At 35.4% G+C, this 21,289-nt stretch overlaps 1 protein-coding gene across 1 annotated transcript in view; it reads left to right on the top strand.

The window, feature by feature from the left end:
* Positions 1-14,107, top strand: part of NLGN4X (neuroligin 4 X-linked) — a 15,018-nt gene extending 911 nt beyond the window's left edge. The window contains exons 2-3 of the mRNA XM_026846101.1: positions 1,858-2,647; positions 10,362-14,107. Coding sequence (XP_026701902.1) covers positions 1,858-2,647; positions 10,362-11,211 — 1,640 coding nt within the window. The 3' untranslated portion in view covers positions 11,212-14,107. The remainder of the gene's footprint in view (positions 1-1,857; positions 2,648-10,361) is intronic.
* Positions 14,108-21,289: the final 7,182 nt, after the last annotated feature.

Here is a 21,289-nt window from a genome sequence, read left to right as displayed (position 1 = left end):
TTTTTTTTTTTTTTTTTTTTTTTTTTTTTTTTTTTTTTTAAATTATATTGTAACTATCAGGTAGGCTGAAGTAGAATTACATGAGGTCTGTAATTTTTGTGAACTACCTACTAGCTAGTATTCTGGATTTGTATTAGTCAACATAAATATTTTTATATGAAAAATTATATGCTATTATAGCAGAAATTTCATGTGACAAATTCCATGAACAATACACTTTTTCTAGCTATATCAACAGCCTCCACTGGCTCTTCTGTCAAAGAATTTGCCCTAATTAAAATGTAAAAAGGGAGTGACCTTTTTAATTTTTTACACACTCTTGTATGCATTTCCAATGTGTATTTAGATCCTTTCCTTACTTAATAGTAACATAAATTAACCTAATTAAAAAATGTATTTAACTTCCCACAAGTACTCTGTGATCCTGAACAGAATTCTTAAGATTTTGGTAGGTTTTTGATCTACTCTCAACACCTCATGCCCCCAAAAAAACAAAGCCCAAGAACATACAGCACCAGTGCTGAACCATAAATATTCCTGGTGATAAGACCAAATCTACAAACAATTTATAAAAGAAGATAAGAACAAAATATCTATTGTATTTATAAGTCCATGCCACTTCTGTCACATTAAAACAGGCAGAAGTCTATGACAGAAGGCTAAACCCTCGCAAGAAGTTGTAGCAGGGTGGCTGGTAAACACATCCTATTTGGAAATATATAGAATTATGCCTGATAATTCAGTCTATTGTTACAAATAGGGTGCAGTGGATAGTTGTTGAGTAAGCCATGACAAAATGAAGCAGATGGAACCATGAAAAATATAATCACATCATCGAAATTCTGTACTGTGTGCAGTAAGTAATCATCACAAAGTTGTATCAACCACAACCAGTGTTTCCCATAAAAGTTTTAAGTTCTTTAAAACATTTTTGTAGCTGTTGCTGTCTTTGACATTTCAAGGGTTTGACAGTAGAAACCATGTGCAGAAGAGGCCCAGGCATTTTAGTTTAAGTATAAAATAGGCCATTTTAGTGATCTTAGCATGAAAAAATAGATGGGATAGATTAATGAGTAAGATCCAGTTGCTTTTCAGAGCTTTGACACAAAAGATTTCTTCAGACTGGATCTTTCATCTCTCTTTATATTGGTACATATAAAGCAACCAGAAAGAACTATTGAATCTCATCTTATTCTCTTCTGAAAAATGTAGATTTAATTCAACATATATAAATGTAGTTTAATTCAACATATAAGCAATGATAGCACACACAAAAATAATAAGTAAAAATACTTGATAAAGAAAAAATTATGTCAGAGTAGAAGACTCAAGTCTATTAATTTGATTCTAACAGAGTAGGTTTTTTTCAAATTATATGATGCATAGCTTCTATGAAGGAAATTAGAGTGTGTAATTTTTATTTGACCTTTAAACTACTGAAGAGCAAATTTATGAGAGTCATTTACATGGTGAAAAGGATACTACTGCTTGTAGCTGCCACTCCTTTAAAGAAATTTTTACAGAACTACCACTGTGCTAAAGCCAGGGACTTCCATTAAAGATGCAAGAAAACTACAGTACAATCATGAGTTTTGTTCTTGAAACAGTAACCTGAAACCTTCATGCTTTATGTGTGTGAGCATCAAGAACAAGAGATTTTAATTAGTAGCTTATTAGAGATATTATACAAAGGAAGCAGTGAGTAGGATAATATGGAAACTAACTTGAAATTTACATATATGCATCCTTTTGTTATTGTATAATCAAAGCTTTCGTTGCATGGTGAAAGCTCCTTTTATTTTTATTTATTTTTTTAATATGTAATTGGATTTGCATTTAAACAATTTGCACCTGCAGGTTTGTTCCAAAAGGCAATCATACAGAGTGGAACAGCCCTGTCCAGCTGGGCAGTGAACTATCAGCCTGCCAAGTACACTCGGATATTGGCAGATAAAGTGGGCTGCGACATGCTGGATACCACTGATTTGGTTGAATGTCTTCGAAATAAGAATTACAAAGAACTCATTCAACAGACCATCACTCCAGCCACGTACCACATTGCCTTTGGGCCTGTGATAGATGGAGATGTGATTCCAGATGACCCTCAGATTCTCATGGAGCAAGGGGAATTCCTTAACTATGATATAATGCTGGGCGTGAATCAAGGGGAAGGTTTAAAATTTGTGGATGGCATTGTAGACAATGAAGATGGTGTTTCCCCCAATGATTTTGACTTTTCCGTCTCCAATTTTGTGGACAATCTATATGGTTATCCAGAAGGAAAAGATACACTGCGAGAGACCATTAAATTCATGTACACCGACTGGGCAGACAAAGAAAACCCTGAAACGAGAAGGAAGACCCTGGTTGCTCTTTTTACAGACCACCAGTGGGTTGCTCCAGCTGTTGCTACTGCTGACTTGCATGCCCAGTACGGATCTCCAACATATTTCTATGCATTTTATCACCATTGCCAAAGTGAAATGAAACCCAGCTGGGCTGATTCAGCTCATGGTGATGAAGTCCCTTATGTGTTCGGGATTCCTATGATTGGCCCCACAGAACTGTTCAACTGCAACTTTTCCAAGAATGATGTCATGCTCAGTGCAGTAGTTATGACGTACTGGACTAACTTTGCCAAAACTGGGTAAGTTTGACCCCCAGCATTCCTTTTCGTTGATATCATACTTGTAAAGCAGTCAGTATCCTATTGCAGTGGCTTGAGACCTTGATCTTGCAGTGGCATTATAGAACCATTTGCGTAAGACAGAAGGTAACTGGGGCTTATTCATATTTAATAGATTTTTAATTAGTGTGTTCCCTCAAACTATTTTCTTTCAGTAGCTCACTGAGAATAATAGTGCACTGTATTTTTGATTCACAAAATAGGGCAATTATTAAGACAAAGCATGTCTCAGAGAAAAGGCAGCTCACTAAGATACTGAAAAATCAGAGGCAAAATGTCTGCTACTTGAAGAAGGAACTGTCAGGCAGATAGCACTTATCTGCTATAAAAGAAAGGAAGTTCTTGTTTTTAGTGACCTTCACAGGGATGGGGACTCAGGGAGGAATTGGAACAGAAAGGCAGACACTGGAAAGATTTTTCCCTCTGAGGGCTATAATGGCAATAATAAGTACTTGACTGGAATGAAGAAGAGACTCAGATATAAATTTTTCTTTGAGAAGGTTAACAAATTAATTCTGCTTACGAAACAAAGACATCAATGTTTTGCTGAAATAGAGTTGTAAGCATCAAGGAAAGAACTCTCAAAGCAGCTTAATCTGCGAGTGCTATTAATAATTTCTGTCCTGTTCCTATAAGCTTTCCTTTAAAGAGTATTGTAGTGTTTTACTTGAGTGGCAAGGGCTTTTTGTTAACCTTGAGTCTTCGGTACTGAATTTAAACAAAAATACTTGTGGCACAAAGGGGCTGTAAATCTTTCCAATGAATGTTTAATGGCAGGATTGGGCTCTGGAAGCTGCAGCTTTACTGCACTGCAGTGAATGGCATGCAGCTATATAAGAAAAAATCAGAGATGCCTACTGTGAAACACTCAGTGGCTTCAGCAGCTCTTGCAGCCTTTAATTAATCCAAATGATATTCAAGGAAGAGAGCTTTTGCAGTCTTAACAAAAACCTCAAGCATGAATTAAGTAAAAAAACCCAATCAAATGCTTCAGGTCAATTTATAAGGCAAAAAGAAAGCTTTTATTGCACTGCCTTTTAGGCAGACAGGTACTTTTGCATGCAGAAATCCCACAGTACTGCAACAATAGTGAACAAACTGTGGAATATTTAGATGTATTTGGCAACAAGAAGTCATCAGTATTGGGATGGGCAAACTTCAGGATGAAAGCTTGGTTTATGGACAGAGAATGCCACATGCTGGCTGCACTGCACACTCAGATGATTGTACCATCAGTCTGTCTTTCTTTTTATAGACGAACTGTCACCTATACATAGGGAACATCAGATTCTTATAAAGATACATCACTGGAATTATGGAGATGCAAGATCTCCACAGTCTCACTCCTATTTACGATTACTTTATGACTATTCCCTGTAGAATAAGAAGTCATACTTAAGCAATTTTTTAAGGCTGACAGGAGCATCTCACTGTCCCATCTGCCACCATTACTTGTAATTGCAAGCACTTTCCAGCTGTTGCTACTTGAAAGCTAATTTCAGCAGGCTATACATGCCATCACCCAGTTCTCTGGTTATGAACCCATTGTCATACTACACCTAAAGGTGCAACAGGTGCTCTGGGACAGCTGTCATTTCTGAAACTTCACCATTGCTGATGAGACAGAAATGGAACATATCTTCTTTTACAAATGTCGCTTTATAGACAATCTGAAAGATGTGTCATTTAAAATGACTTCTAGCTGGAAAATTTCAGTTTTCACAAGGAAAGGAGTAGAGCAACACAAGACACATTACCTTGCTGGCTTTTTTATTTGTGTATATGAACAATGATTAATTGTTCTGGAGAGTACAAGAGAATACTTGGAGGAAAATAATATTTTAAGATTACATTTGCTCTGCACCTCTGATGCCTCCAGTGGAAAATAAAAGTTTGCAGCCTAGAACAACAGGGGACGTATCTGCGGTAACCTTTCTTGCCTTTACTCTCCCACATGCAGTTTGGAATTCGTGTGCCTACTCAGGTCATCCAGCTCTCAAAAAGATTGATACGGTTTGAGACTACGTTGCTAGGGACTTTGTTTTGGTTTCTTTTCCACTTTCTTATAATTGATGGTTTCACATCCTTACTCGGATAGAACTTGGCTTGCTTTGTGTTTGCACCCATGGCAACACATATGAAAAATCTGTTAACTGAAAGATTTTATTATTCCACATTTCCTGGTAGGTAAGTCTCGAACATTAGAACTGCAGATTTATTTATTTCATTTTGATGTCTCTGAGACTTTTCAGCCTTGATGACTTTTCCACAGAGGCTGCATCCAGGTACTTATTGTATAATTACAGCTCAGGTGGTGCATCGTTCTGATGGACTGTGCTGGGCTTTTAGCTGACATGCCACCCGCTGCTGAAAAACACACATTGTTTAATGGGCCTACTGCCAAGGCTTCTTTTGGAAGGCAGGTCAATCTTGTAAAATCACTAGGTGTCAAAGACACAGCACAAGGCACAGAGCTTTTATTGTGTTTTACTTCCAAGTCAGTTACTGAAGCTAGCAAATAGGAGGTGACAATTAAAGTGTTTAATGGCAAATAGATCGTGCTTGAAATGAATACCTGGAAGCTGCATTTTTGCTAATCTATCTTCTACCTTGCTGTTACTTTTTTTCTTTCCTAACCAGTGGGTTTGGCCTTTTCAAAACTATGTTTCGAATATACCTTAGGAATAGTAAAGCAATTTATTACAGTGTAGGTGTGAGAAACTACATTTGGGATACAAAAATGACATGGAAATACAGCTTTTGATTCCACTATGCGCAAAATCATATGTGAAAGCTTCATTAAGAGGTGCACTTAAAGCTTCAGTCTGGTGCCAGTAGTACTATCCTAACTGTAATGGTAATTTTATATGCTTAAATGTTCTGTTAGGGCCATATTACATCCTTTGCAGATGCATCAGCAGGGGGATAGTGAATGACATGAGAGGATGTGTGCCAGTCCTTCACAGATACTCTGCCAGCTACACTCTTATGAAGCAGGATTTGAAGTTTTATAGAGCAGATATCAAGCCATGCTCTCATTAGAGGCATCTATCAGGTTTCTAAAAATTAACCTCTTTTGAGGAGTTACAATACTCTATTTTTGCTCCCATTCATCCACCTCTACCTAGGCTGGTAATGGGAAAGATAAAGGCCTAAAGGATGTATCCTTCTTTTCTTTGTAATTCAGATAAATACTCCTGAATTATTTCACTAACATTGATTCTGAAGCAAAAAAACTGAGTTATTAAGGATGTCTATGTTTTATATTCAGTTTGGCTTTCTAATGAAAGAGACAATTAAACATACAGTGACTAAAGCGTATTTTCAAATTAATTCTCTGTGAACTCCTTTATGAGGCTGTTGCATTTCTTTTTGATATTTTTGTCTGAAGAAATAACTGTCTCCAATGGTCAATCTGTGTTAGTCAAACAAAACAACGTACTTACGGTTTGCTTTCCTTAGTAGTTAATAATACCTGACTGGGAGCATGGCAACAGTGGGACCTGGTGATAAGTGAGGAAAGGAGGTAAAGGAAACTATGATTGTGTACAAGTGCTTGAGGCAGGAATGGCTGTACTGTTATTAATATTGTGACAACATGCAAAATGAGTGGAAGCATGAAGAAATGCTGTAGGAGGGGTTTTTTGTTTGTTTGTTGGGGGGGGGGTGTTGTTTGTTTTTTGTTTTTTTTTTTCCCCCCACATGGAGAAAGGATGACTGTTGAAAGAAAATAAACGCTCAAGGGTCCTTTCAGTGTCTTGGTGACAGAATTAGTATGTAACTGTTAATGCTCTCCAATTAAGTTAGAGAATGACACAAAAGAATAAAACACTTTAAGTGATTTAATGTAACAGTTCCATTGTCCTGACTGATAGTTAATGTGGTTACCAAAATAATTAAAAGATGAGTGGTATTTCAACATGTTATATGGAATTCAGTATAAGAGAAAAGTTCTTATGATTCTACTTCATTCTTCCGGTGCCAATATCACCAAATATTAAATACTTAGTTCCCTCAGTTGCCCTCCACATCAGCTAATAATTCACCCTGTGAACAGGAATGTGTGTTGTTCATCAGTCAGCATCCATTGCAGACATGTTTACTTTATATCACCTGAGAAAAAAAATGAACGCTTTGGATGTACATTTGTAGCCCATGAGGTGTGAATTAAATGGCAATAAACAGCAACCTGTTAAATTGAGCAAAATCAGTGCAGGCTGAAAGTGGGGAAAGAAAGTGGCAGGTGAAATCAGATGATTCTGCACATTAATAAAAAAATACTTTCAGTAAGAAGGACCATTATATGGTCTTCTATCATATGAAAGACAAGTACAAGCATTTCATTTTTTGATGGAGAAGCTGTTTAAATTTAATTCTAAAGATGATGAAAATAGAGAGAAAAAATAATAACAATAAACATCAGTATTGTTCTAGCAATAGGATTTAGGAAGAAAAAAAGCCAGCTAGTAGGATTGGGAAGCAAGTTATCTAGTCCCTATGAGAGCCATTACTGGAAGAAGTACAGAACTGAAAAAAATTATTCAGATTACATTTTTATCACCATGATTGCAGCGGGTTTTTAAAGGAAGGTTTCCTAACAGCCTTTTGTCCTCAAGAATGTCCAGAAACACAAAGGTGATGTGAGAGGCTAAAAAATCAAAATAAAATTTGAAGTTAAAGGAACAGATCAAAAGTTCTGCCAAACAGCTGATCCAATAGGAGAAATTATTTTCTGCCTATGTATAATACTGGAAAGATATTCATAATAGGACAAACTGCCCAACTACCCAAGAAAAAGACTTAATATGTCATATATTTTAACCTTATTTTATAAATTGTCTCCAGTGTACATAGGAGGAGGGCCAAGGAAAGTAGAAATCCTGTTATTTATAGCTAGTGAGTATTTTTGGTAAATTTTCATTAATCTGTAAAACCAAGATATATGTATTATTGGATCCTCTATTTAGGATGTGACAATTATTCAATTTTCTTGTGGAAAAAAAACCACCAACAAACCCACAAACCATCATCGAAATTCAGACAGAATATTCAGGCCATTTATTCAGTTACTAAGGTGGTCAACCCTAGAGTTGATGCCAATGGCAGAGTTCTGATATCCTCAGAAAAAAAATGACGTGTCTGTAGGTCTGGATGACTTTTTTCTGTTCCTTGGTTCAATGAAAAGATTCATGCCCATACACAGCCATGTAAACAAATCCTAAAATACAAGACTAGCCCCGTGTAATGTAGTTTTCTCTCTTTTGCTTGGAGGAAGTGGCAGCGTAATTGGCTATTCCTAATAGTTAAAAAGGAGAAATGGAGGCAGAGAATGGAAGAGAGGGAATGGAAGGGGAGGTTGATATTTATTTGTTTTTCAGGCTGTTTGTAGGGGAAGGCAATACTAATTTTAAAAATAGTTGATAAAATCACCATCTGCTGTAATTTTTATAGGGCCATAAAATAAAACCAAAAACCAACCCATCAAAAACGAATCTGCATGTCCACCTTGTCTCATTGAAATGAGTGTTCAGCTTCATCTCCTGTACTGTGTATCAAGAACACCTCATTTATATGAGCTAGCTTAATTTATATGTTTTCTGTACGACCATTCCCAGAGTCTTTTGTACTGTGAATCCAAACAGCAAGTAGGGAGAACACAAGATGAATTTTGTGCTGGAACTCCTGCAGTATTTTGAGTTTCTGACAAGAAAAATTTTGATAATAACCTTGCTGATTTTTAATTTGCTTTAGAATTTATGTGTTGAACCCCAAAGTACTGTAGTAGCAGATATATTGAATTGGGCCAATATCTTCTCCTCCGGATTTTCCAAATCTTTCAGTCTGTTCTTTAAGAACAAAATAAATAATACTTTTATTTCCTTCTTGAATGCATGTTAGAATCCCTCAAAGTAGCAGCATACATCTGCTGCAGTACTGTTTGGAAGCGGATATTATTCCTTTAGCTTCAACTAAGATGAACAATTACTAATCAATTGTCTTGTTCAGAATTAACAGAATTTGCTATATATATCTTATATCTTTATATCTTACTGAGATGGGAAAGATTTGATACAATACAATATTAAAAAAAAAAACCACCACAACCAAACCACCCCCAAAAATACCAAACACCTAAACCCACAAACATAAGTAAACCAAAGCATGAAAATTATATAGAAAAAGAATTCTTCTTTTCACTCAAAAAAAGTAAGATAAATTCTTTCAGGGAAACAGATGAATACAGGTATCATAATATTATTAAAATCAAATTATCAGTCTGATTTAGGAACTAAGGAATAGCTCTTTATGAGCAGCAAAGGAATGCAATCATGTTCATGAGCTTTTGAAAATTGAAAAAGAATAAAACTAAGACACTTTACAATCTGTAGCAGTGGATCTTGGTATTCCCGTATCATACATAACAGTATATTGGAAGAAAAAGAAAATATTAGAATCATTTTTGCAGGAAATAAACTAATGCATATTGGAATGGAAAGGAGAATGGGAAGTTCTCAGAGTAATGCACAGAAAATGAATCATGTATTTTCAGTATAATATCTCAAAAAATCCCAGAAAATATTTTTTGTTGCAAAAGCAATTCAAACTCATGCACAACAGAATATTAAACTCGATAATAGTAATTTTAAATTTCTGTATTTTTTCAAGCTAAGAGGAAGTCACTTTTACATAAAGTTTACTAATTATTATAAGGATACATAGACATTAACCACATTTAAATGCTTTTTGTGGCATTGGTTTGCCGTTATTCTGAACCTGTGAGAAGAAAAGAAAAAGGATGAGAAAAGCACTATTTCAATTAAATATTTGCCTTACTAATTTTGAAATTATCTGAATAGTGTACTACTCTTATCTCTACTGCTATTTAACTATTATAGAACTTGTTCATCTCAGCTAATATATTTCTCATCCCCACAAACTGGGACAGAATTAAAGCTCACTGTCCTATGGCCATTAAACATAGTTATTTAGTAGCAATGAGAACAGAGAACTTTCAAGTAGTAATCTGTTAATGCAAAGGGTGGAAATATTTGCGACACACAAACACTTCAAAGGTTTTTCCTAAAGTAGGTAAATGAACAAAGGGGAACTAATTGATCAGTAAAGGAACACAAAGATAAATACTTCCCAGTTGCATGTATTAGCCCTGCTAGTTCATGATTTGAGGGCTTTTTTATGAAATATACACAGCTAGTATAAATTCTTATGGTCACATGGACTTCTAATATTGCCATAGGGATTAGATGCCCATATTTATTGCTTACAGCAGTGGAAGTAGTGGTATCTTAAATTAGCAAGTTAACATCAAACCTTGAGAAGAGCTGAACCTACACCTTTACTATGGAGAAAGGTAGTAGCTCTCTAAGACTGCTTTGGCGTATGATGATCAGAGGACTTCAAATGAACTTTTGGGAGCTGAAACACAACCTTTTCTTCATTTTCATGTAGAAAAGTATTATAGTGTCTGAGATGCACTGTACCGTAAGTAATTTCTCTTTTGTTTAACATCTGGGTTTTTTTAGCTTCTGCTTTTAGGTTATGTTAATTATCAAATAAACTATTAACTAAAGGGTGGAGGGGTTTTTTTGGTTTTTACTTTTGTTTTTGGTTTTGCTTTTTTTAAATTACTATATATTGCCTGTTTTTATTTTTGTAGAGATCCAAACCAGCCTGTTCCACAGGACACAAAGTTCATCCACACGAAACCCAACCGCTTTGAAGAAGTGGCCTGGTCTAAATATAATCCTAAAGATCAGCTTTATCTGCATATTGGCCTGAAACCCCGAGTTCGTGACCACTACCGAGCAACAAAGGTTGCTTTCTGGTTGGAGCTTGTACCACACCTTCACAACCTGAATGAGATATTTCAGTATGTTTCCACAACAACTAAAGTCCCCCCTCCTGACATGACATCATTTCCTTATGTGACACGACGTTCTCCTGGTAAATTGTGGCCAGCCACCAAACGCCCAGCAATGACACCTGCCAACAATCCCAAACATTCAAAAGACACCCATAAAACAGCTCCGGAGGATACAACAGTTCTGATAGAAAACAAGCGAGATTACTCCACAGAGCTGAGTGTCACCATTGCTGTGGGGGCATCCTTGCTGTTCCTCAATATTTTAGCTTTTGCTGCGTTATATTACAAGAAGGACAAGCGGCGTCACGAGACTCACAGGCGCCCTAGCCCCCAGAGGAACACAACCAATGATATTGCACACATACAGAATGAAGAGATTATGTCATTGCAGATGAAACAACTAGAACATGACCACGAGTGTGAATCGCTGCAGGCCCATGACACACTGAGACTAACCTGTCCGCCTGACTACACGCTTACTTTGAGAAGGTCCCCAGATGACATCCCGTTAATGACACCCAACACCATAACCATGATTCCAAATACATTAACAGGAATGCAACCTTTGCATACTTTCAACACCTTCAGTGGAGGACAAAACAGTACAAATTTGCCCCATGGACATTCGACCACTAGGGTATAGCTTAGCCGTTCCCCCTCTACCTTCACAAGCCACTTGGAAGAAAGAAAAAACAAAAACAAAAAAAACAAAAAAAACAAACAAAGAAGAGGAAAAAGTTATAATGCCATCAGTTGAACACCTTGTCAAAATCTGAAGTAAAAACAAATAAAAGAGAAGGACAGTCATTATTTTCTTACTGATCCTTCCCACAGAAAACTCTCTGATGTTAAAGATCAGCTACAAACCCTGTGAAATGTGAAAAGTGTACATTGCTGTTACGATACTGCTTTAAGATCTCAGCCACTTTGATTGAAAGTTGAGGCCAGAAGATGTCACTTAAAATGGTGTTTTGAGTGTAACAAGCAAAGCAGTCTTCTGGAACACAGAGCCAGTGACTGTACAGGTGTTTTGGTTTGGGTTGGGTTTTTTAAAATAAATAAAACAATAAAAAAAATTCTTTATGTGCCATACCATGAATGGCCCTTGTTAAAACAAAGACATCACCATGGGGCTTTTACCCAGCATATGAAGCTGTAATCCAGATGGGGGAAGTAGAGTTTTATTATTAAAAACAAAAATGAAAAAAAAGAGGAGGACTGACTATGCAGTAAAATACGTATAGTTCTGTGCAAAGAGATGACTTGACAGCCTGAACTATATTTAAAGAAACTTTGTAAAAATGTACATAGCTGTGAGTTTAAAAACAAACAAACAAACAAAAATTAAGAAGCTTTTATTGATGTTTTCAGTTTGAAAAGAGCTTTTAGAAAGATTGTGCATTCAGTTGTGACCTATGTGTATATACATTAGTCATATCACCTCTGTTTCCTCCAAGCCCAAAGGAGGAATTTCTTCTTAATTACTAGTGGTAAACAAAAAACATGAATTTTTTCTAACATGTTTCATTTATACGAGGCCATGGAATCATGCAGAGGATACAGTTGTCTGTGTGACCTGTGTATTTTCTCTTACAGGTTACACTAGTGCATGTTAAAGTATTCATAGGAGATTGTTGTTCTTTTCTGAAACTTTTTTTCTATAATTTAATTTTGTGTTAGCCTTTGTTAAATTGCAACACAGCAATGGATTGGAAAATGAAAAAAAAAAAAATACACAAAGGAAATAATTACTATTTTAAGCTTGTTGAACTGAACAAAGAAACATCGAATGGTATATGTTCAGAGTCCAGTTTGTAGTTCTTGGTTATTGTGATACGTTAGGAAGACTTTTGTGCCCTGACAAAAGCAAAGAAAGCCTGTGTTTTGATCAGCCTTGTCTGAGGAAAACTAGCTCTATATTCACCAGCAGTTGCAGCAGAATCTCAGCTGAGGAAGCACCTTCTTAGCTTTGCTATACAAAATAAAACCACATTTGAAAGTGGGGTATGGTGGGTTGATTGACTGTCTGATTTTTTAAAGTGTTCAGAAATGATCAGTGTGTAAAGAACTTGTCTGCCCAGTATCCTCTTCTGTGCTTGACAGCGTACCCGTCAGAAAATTCTTGCTGATTTATTACACAGCACTCCCATAGTCAGTGAACATTATGGAGAGAGAAGCAGAGACGTCATCAGCTATTCTGCATCTGAATAAAACTGAAAATCCCAGAGAGCATCACTCTCAGGAAGGGTAAAATTCTTAACTGATTATTCCCTTCTGCCCTTCCTTTATTAGGAAACCAGGGGCCAAGCAAAGCTATCAAAGGAACTTAGCAGTTTGATTCAAACAACTGATTTGAATGTGAAAAGCTAGAAATGAGTTATTGCAGATGAAGATTGCTTTATATTTTGTCTTTGAAAGTTCCTCCATCATTGAGAGATAGTAACCAAAGATGTTTGAACAAATTGGTCTGTACTTGAACATGATTATCCCAGATGTATTTTCTATTATTAATTCACAACTAAGCTGCATCAATATCATATGTCCCATAAATATCGAACACAAGATGCCTTGTACCTCTTCTTGCTTTCTATGCTTTTTGTTTTCTAATAAAACATCTTGGAATAGTCACCCCTAAAAATAAAATCAAAGACAAAGTGATTCACTGAGGTCTATTCACCTGCACAACTCCTTGTTGTAGCAGCAGTAAAACAGATTCTGAAGGAAAAAAATAAAAAGAAAGTTAATGACATGATAGAAATGCAACATGTGGCTGACATAATCTTTTATCTGTAATAAATGTGCTATAAACCTGACCTGGATGCTCAGGTTGGAATGTGATGAAGCAACAACCCCAAACTACAACTAGTAGCAAGTCAAAAACTGTTATTTTTCACTGATCCATCACATAATATTGATTAATGCTGACTCTATACCAGGCCATTTCCACCACCTATGTAATGCCTCAGCTGAGATGCAGCAGTTCATGACTCTTAAAAAAAAAGGTAAAAAAAAAAAGAAAAAAAAAAGTAAAAAAAGGTAATGGTGCTTGGCATCATAATCAGTTGGGTATGTTTGTAATGTGAATTACAGTATTTGTTTAGTACTTCCAATTGTCTTCTGCTAGCAATATGTACAGTACTGTGTCAGGCTTGTGACATTTGGGTTAAAAAAAAAAAAAGTTCCTGTAAGTGAATGATTTTAGCTTTTAAAAGTAATTACAATCAAGTTGATTTAATAATTTGATACATCTGGACTGATGTATGATTTATAGAGGAAAGAGATTTATAGGGTCTTCATAGAATTCTATAATAATGATATCAAAATATACTTTGCAAACTGTAAAAGAAAAACAAAAGTACTTTCCCAGGCTTATATTCTTGACCTTAAGAGGCACACAGGGTTTAATGGTTTCTTTTGTTATTGTTTTGCGATTTTTTGTTTTTTGCCTTAAGTAATGATAGAAGATATATATGGCTGGACACATATGTATAAACTTTTCAGCAGCATTTTTAATAATAAAATATCACAGTATTTTCTAATGCTTTGTGCAAAGAACTACGTGTTCATCCTTTTGTGTAGAAAGTCTTTCAGAGGTGTGTTTTCTGCCCCATCTTCATTTCATTATCTAATGTAAACAATGCCTTGATACACAGTACAAAAATATTAAAGTAACAGAGGTTGCACTTTTAAGTTAGCATTGAGTTTTCATGGCTTTTGTAGTCTTATAAGCCTGCCAGTAAAAGGAAAGAAACGCAGACAATGAAGATATGAGAATAAGCTCCATATATTTATTACCTGTATGCACTGCAATTCCCATTGAAGCAATGGTTTAATTGTTCTGTTAGTATTTTCTGTAGCGCTAAAAATGCTTAGGTAAGCAGCTTCCCATATTACTGTATAGCTTAGCAGCTGAAAAATGTATCTTCCAAATTAGGGATCAAAATAATTCAGATAAATCTAACACATCCAGCCTCCATGAGTAAATACACTTTCATTTTATATTTAAAATTTAAATAAACAATGAGTTTTGTTAGAAAAAATATGTAGGAGTAGCAATATAAGTTACTCATATATATTTAAGGGATTTACATATATTGCAGGTATGTTAATATCATTCTTCCTTCAAAAGCTGAGTAAGTAATATAGTTTGTTCTTTTATGCTGTTAAATTCCATTTACAAGCCAGGTTTCCTTTCACTGGAAAGGTACATAGACATTTTAGTAATTTGAGCTGGGTATTGTTAGCTTTCTGTAACTATTCAGCTGAATAGAGGTACTAACAATAATGTTTGATGAATTTTGAGCATATTGTTGAAGAGTATTTGCAAAAAGCAAATTCTGAATGATTCATATCAGATTTTTGATATGAAGAATCAAGCTTCTGAGATAGAAACATATTATGTGCCTACTGACCTAATCAAGCAGCTTGAATTTTGAATATTGAATTTGTATATAAAGCTTTTGCAAATAAACTGCAGATTTAGAATTGTTCAGTAAATATGTTTAATTACAGGTACACTTCAAAATTCCACAGCTTGCTCTGAAATAATTCATACACAAGAGAAGGGGTTACAACTGTGTCATTTCTGTGAACTGTTCACCTTAAATTCTTGGGTGAACTGAATAAATAACCTTCATTTCAGTTAATCAATTTCACATTAAAAAAAGAGAAAAGCTTCAGAAGTTTGTTCATGTTAACTAAATATTGTGTTGTTTTATTTCTTTACTGTCTGAAATATAAATCTGCAGATTAGTATGTTCCTATTTTGACTTTGCTAAGCGTATGACAATTTAATGGTATTTAATATCACATAAAAATCATATGAAATAATACCATGACAATTATGTGCTTGTCTCAGATTTGTAGTTTTACATTTGTATTATTTAATTTGTCAACTGTTTCTCATATTTTCATCTACAGCTGTTTGACATTACAAACCTCATCAGCATGAATATCTCCAGAGGCCATTAACAGCTGGTAAATACTGGGATTTTCATCCCATTAGAAATTATGATATTATGTATTTAATATCATAATATGTTAAGATGCTTATCAGCACCTCAAATTTGACTAAAAAGCAAGATGTTCTCCTTTTATTAATGCAAATAAAAAATAAGGAAGGGGTTTGGAAATGTCTAAACATCTCGTTTGAGCTGTAGAATAAAAAATATCACTTCACTTTGGGATGAAGTTTTGACTGAAACCATTTTGTTTGATGTTCCACCAAGGTCCTCACTGTGTCATCTAAAAGTTATGTTTCAAGGGATTTATGCTTTCTCGGTCTTTCAAAGCCCACCCAGACTATCCAAATTTTACTTAGGTAAAGAAGCCCAGATCACTCAGGGATGATGTAGACACAGTCCAGTTAGAAAATCAAGACCAGAAAATAATTTTGTCATAAACCAAGTGAACTTCAGCTCTCCTGAGACACAGTGGCAATTAAGGAGAATATACATAAATATTCCAACAATTCAAATGTAAAATAAGCATGTAATAAATCAGGTACATTCCATTTTTTTTCAATGGAAAGTTGGCACATTTTTGCAATACCTACATTTCCCCAAAATAATTTTCCACCCCTTCCCCACAAAGAATAGCAAGACGTTTTCAGCCAGTTCTAGTCACTTCTGCAATATCCACTTATGTGAGAAATGAAATAGATGACATCTTTTTGTTTTCCATCCTACATGAAGACCCTCAAGCATAGAAAGTTCTTCCTCTAGTGCCTTTTATCAGGTATTACAGGTTATCAAGATGCTTCAGAGTAGTTCCATTCTCAGAAGTCTAGGTTTAAATAAAAAGCAAAAGCCAGACACAGAACTGGTATATATCGACTTTGTCTTAGACTGGACAGCAACGTTTTGTTTCTCTCCAACAGCCAAAAATATGGCACAAAAATATAGTGAACTTTATCTATGTTTTATTTTGAAAATATTGCATTTTTGGAGACCACTTCCTCTTTTTTTCAGCTTTTGACAACTGATGTCTTGCTTTTTTTCTATACCTCACTCACAGCCCTCACTCATTTCATGTCATGTCATATCTTTTATCATTATTTCATCAGATACTTCCTCAATAGGTACAGATATGTTTTCATGTGGGGCTTTTTCTATCACAGCAGTTAAGTTTGGCCCCAGATTTGTTTAATTTATGTACTGTATGACTGTGAGAGATCATTTTTCATCTTACATTTTCCTTGCTGCTTTTAGTGTTAAAAAAGTTCCACTGAAGGAATATTTACATGACAGTAGTCATCATCCTTGAAATGCATCAATCTCTATGGCTGTCTGCACTTTGTGCCAGCCCAACAGCTTTGATTTGTCACAGTGTATGTCTTAGTGGGAAGTGTCAGCTTGGAGCCAGGCTCTCTTGTTACTCTGCAGTTTATATTATTGTTATTATTCACTGCTGGCATTCATTTCTTTTCTATATTGATCTTTGATCTAGGATAAACTAAATTAGTCTGTCATTATATTCCACAGCAAGATTTCCCAAACCCTAAAAGGTCTTTGTTCTTAATTCTTGTTTAGGTACAGCTAATTACACTGTAACATCAAAATGTAAAATCCTTTCTAAGCCAATTTATATTTCGTGATTTTCCCATCAGTGCAAAGTAATAGGGGGCTGGCACAGCTAACCATGTATGACAAGAATTCATGGTATACTGCCTTCCACTTGATTGGCACCTGTGTCACACATCTGGGGAAATAAATACAATTGACACTTGCATGCATAAAAATATCATCACATCATGTCAAAGGTAAGCAAGACCTAAGGTAAAATTAATAGAAACTGCTGATACAGAGGATCACACTCTGGTATCCTGCACTGGTGCTTATTTTGTGAAGGCAACAGTTTGCAGGTCGATAGAGAGCAGCTGCATGAGTGCTTAGTACACTTCAGTCACTGGATATCTTACTTGAGAAGCTAGAGAAGATGATATTGCAAAAGTATTTTTAATTGAGTTTGTGCTTTCGAGAAAGCCTATAAGCAGCCACAAAGAAACTGCAGGAAGAATGGTTGAAAATAAATAGGAATCGGATGCAAATTGTTTCTAAGTGAATTTGACAGGAAGAAATACGATACCATGTGATATGATATGACCTTAAAATAATGTGATGAATTTCTTCTGTGTAAAGGAAAAAAAAAAAAAAAAAAAAAAAAAAAAAAAAAAAAAAAAAGTATCTCAAAGGATCCATTTTTACAGGGACTAGTCAAATTAAATCACTGCAGATAATGAATTATACTGGGACTTTGAAAGAGATGTTGTTTCATAATGCTATACCATATGGATTTAGATATGTTGAACATAATCTACAGTGCTCATCTGGGTATTGAAAAGTATAAAATTAGATCCCAAGATGTCCTAGTTTAGCCAGACAACAGTGCTTCCATGTTAGATAATACAGTAAAGTGAAATGTGCACATGTATCAGAGAAAAACAAGAGAAACCTTCAACTCATTTTATTCCAAGGCAAAGTGCCAGGCTCAATAAATAGGGAATAATGACAATTCAAGCCAAGCACAGGTCCTGCCTGGAGAACTGGTTTGCATGTAGAGGCCACAGAGTGATTATGCTCCAAGTGTGCTTTTTTCATTACTTTTCTGGAGGGAGGTGGGCGAGTTCAACATGGAGAGGGAAGGTCCCTGGAATATGCTGCATTACAGTAATCACTGGCCCTTGCGCCCTCAAAAATTACTGAAAACGGTTACATGTTGGATGTCCCTCTAAGGTGGACTTGAGACCAAGAAACAAGGAATAGGAACTGTTTGTCTACTATTAGCATTTTTTTCTCTTTTCAGTGAAGGACAATTGGGAAGAAGTAAGGGAAGAGCAATGTAGTACTTCCCCAGTACTCGGGGAAGAGCCAGCCAAACTCCTCATTCAGTTTTCAGTTGGGCTGCCAGCTGCAAAAAAAGGCAATGGAGGCACTCAAGAAGCAGTGGTCAGGGTGGGAGTTGCTGAAGATGAGATAACAGTCACTTTGCTGACCTGATTTTTGAAGCTTGAATGCCTCTCTCTCCCCCATTATAATGGGCTTATTAAAAGATTTCTATATTGCTCCCCAGATTGTTGATTCTGCACCATTATTTTAGCAGAAAATCAGTCAGATTACGATTAAAAGTGAATCAAATGAAAATTTCATTACCAAAAATTAAAGCTCCAGCATGTGTAAGAGAAGTAGTACTCGGTGTTGCTTGAATCTTGTGATATAACTGCAGGTATATATATCATTTTATCTCCAAATCAGTCCCTGACAATAAGTTTTGATGGAGGCACTAAGATAAACCATCAGGTGTATATGCACATAGCTAGGATGTGATGTTTCATTTGCAACAGCTCTATAAATTGCTGCTTCAATAAACAGTAAATTTGAAGTTACTTACCTGTTCTTGCTGAGTCTGTGGGATGTGAAGTAATATATACCAAGGACATATGGAACAACTGCTCTCAGACCTGCAGCATGCAGCTAAAGAAAAATGAAGATGTAAGTTGCTGGAACTTTGAACAGTTGAGACCTGTATTAGGAACCTGGTTTTCTTCATCTCCTGCTACCAACACCCCATCCAGATCTTATGTGTGATTAATTTTCCTGTGGAGTACTGTTTCTTCCTCCAGAAGACTGCCATGTAACTGGGAACTAACACGGATTGAAAACAAAAAAATACCTCCTCAGGGTGGTGATAGTATCTCAGTGACTGCCTGATCTCTGCAGAGCAGGTTTACAAACTTCCTTGGCACTCAGCAGTTTACTAACAGATGACCAATAAGAAATGGAAAAAATATATTCAATAAGTACCATGTGAGGGATAATACCAACTACAAAACAGAAATGCAGATAATTTCTGTTAATAAGATCACGGCAGTTTAGAAGGACTTCAGCAATTTCCAAAAATCCTTATGAATCTGGCATATGACACTTAATAATCTGGAGGCTGTGGGTAATCCTGGAGTAATAGGTAAACACTAAAAAGCACAGATGTGTGCATTTGTACTAAATGACCATAATTCTCCATTTTGAACTCAAGATCTGGTCTCATCTTTATTTGTCACCTGGAATTATTTGGTTTTGTGCCTTTTTGCATAGTTGTGGAGTTTACACATTCTGAATTTGTAGCTTTACTGTCACCTCTGCTTTCCTTAAAAACAAAGTAATTAAGTAATTAATGGGAAATGATCACATTTTAGTCATCTCAATGATTGCCTGAAGAATTAAAAGTTGTTCGAGAGACAACATGTTTGATCATACAGCTTTTTGTAACTGTCAGATTCTTACTGATCTTTATCACTGTAAGTGAATTCTTTCGCATTTTCCAAATGATATTTTTATAAGTAGATGAGATAGCACTGTCCCTTTTAATTTCACAGAAACATTTGCTTTAGGTCCGAAGCAGATTACTAGTTATTACTTTTTGTATTGTTATCTTTTCCAGCTGTTAAGAAAACAAAGTTGAGGTATAACAGCATTTTTTTCTTTCTTGATGGGGTGAAGTCTCATCCAACTTGACATTTCTTAAAACTGTAGTATTTCTCCTCAGGAGGAATTTAGAAATATAAAACAAATACAAACTGATTCAAAGAGGTAAACAAGAACATTTGGGGTTTTTTTAAATAAAGTAGAAAATTTTAATTTATGAGAAAAATAAACCAAACTGTATTGCCTTCTGGGATTATTCTATGCCTCCACAACCTTAACAACTGGTTTCAGAGAATTTTCTACATTGCAAGCTCTGAAATGCTGTGAAAATATGAAAACAATATAATTTTATAGGATACTTAATTTGGGCAAATAAGGTTTTTGGTAGATATACTATTTCAATTATTTTTATAGGCAATATAATGATTTTTGTGCAAATACAGAACCGTTGTAGGAATTCTTGGTAAGTGAGGTTTTTGTTATCTAGAAGCCTACATATTTAGATATCTGGGATGTATTTTTACATCTATCTATATGTGCAGGTATAATTATGACATATGGTTATTAACTTGGTTATGCTTATTATGACGTCTATGGTTATCAACTGCTTCCTCGCTGCCAGTTTTCAGTGTCAGAATATAAAAACTGTTTTCAATTGGTTACGAGTCAGAGAATGTGAAAAATACCAATGCATTTCACAGATATTTTGGAACTGGTCCTTTTAAACACTTTTTTTTTTTTTTTTTTTTTTTTTTTTTTTTTCCATAGAGCTATATAAAAGCTTTTACTCAGAAGACGCATACACAAATGTATCTGAGGGAAAGGTGAGAAGATAACTTGTCTATTTTTACTCACTTGGTGAAAATAACTCCTCAGCTGCAATAGTTCTGTTGCAGAATCTAGTCCTCAGTTGTTCCTCAGAGAAAAAAGAATGAATCCCATTCATCTGTGAAAAATAAGGTTACAGAAACATGAGTAAAAGCGACTGATGCCAAATGGACAGAGCCGAGTCAGGAGAATGACAGGAGCTACAAAAAAAATGTGGCTGTTAATCACGGATGTATGAGGAGGACCTGGGAAGTGATCTGAGCCAGAATTGACTGAACTCGGAGTTCAGAAGAAGAAAAGTATTAACCGGAAACCAGGAGGAGAATAGAAACTGAAAGCACCTAATACTGAGAATAAAATTTCAGAAAATAGTGCACAGGACAAAGAAGTAATACTGGACTGCCAAGGTGTGTGTGCATTAGTATTTTTGTTTGGATCAGGAATATACTGTTAAAGGAAATCTCCCAATCCCTG

The sequence above is a fragment of the Athene cunicularia genome (genome assembly GCF_003259725.1).
Source record: "Athene cunicularia isolate RWA chromosome 1 unlocalized genomic scaffold, athCun1 chr1_part1, whole genome shotgun sequence".
Classification (NCBI taxonomy): domain Eukaryota; kingdom Metazoa; phylum Chordata; class Aves; order Strigiformes; family Strigidae; genus Athene; species Athene cunicularia.
This window is presented reverse-complemented; position numbering and strand designations above follow the sequence as displayed.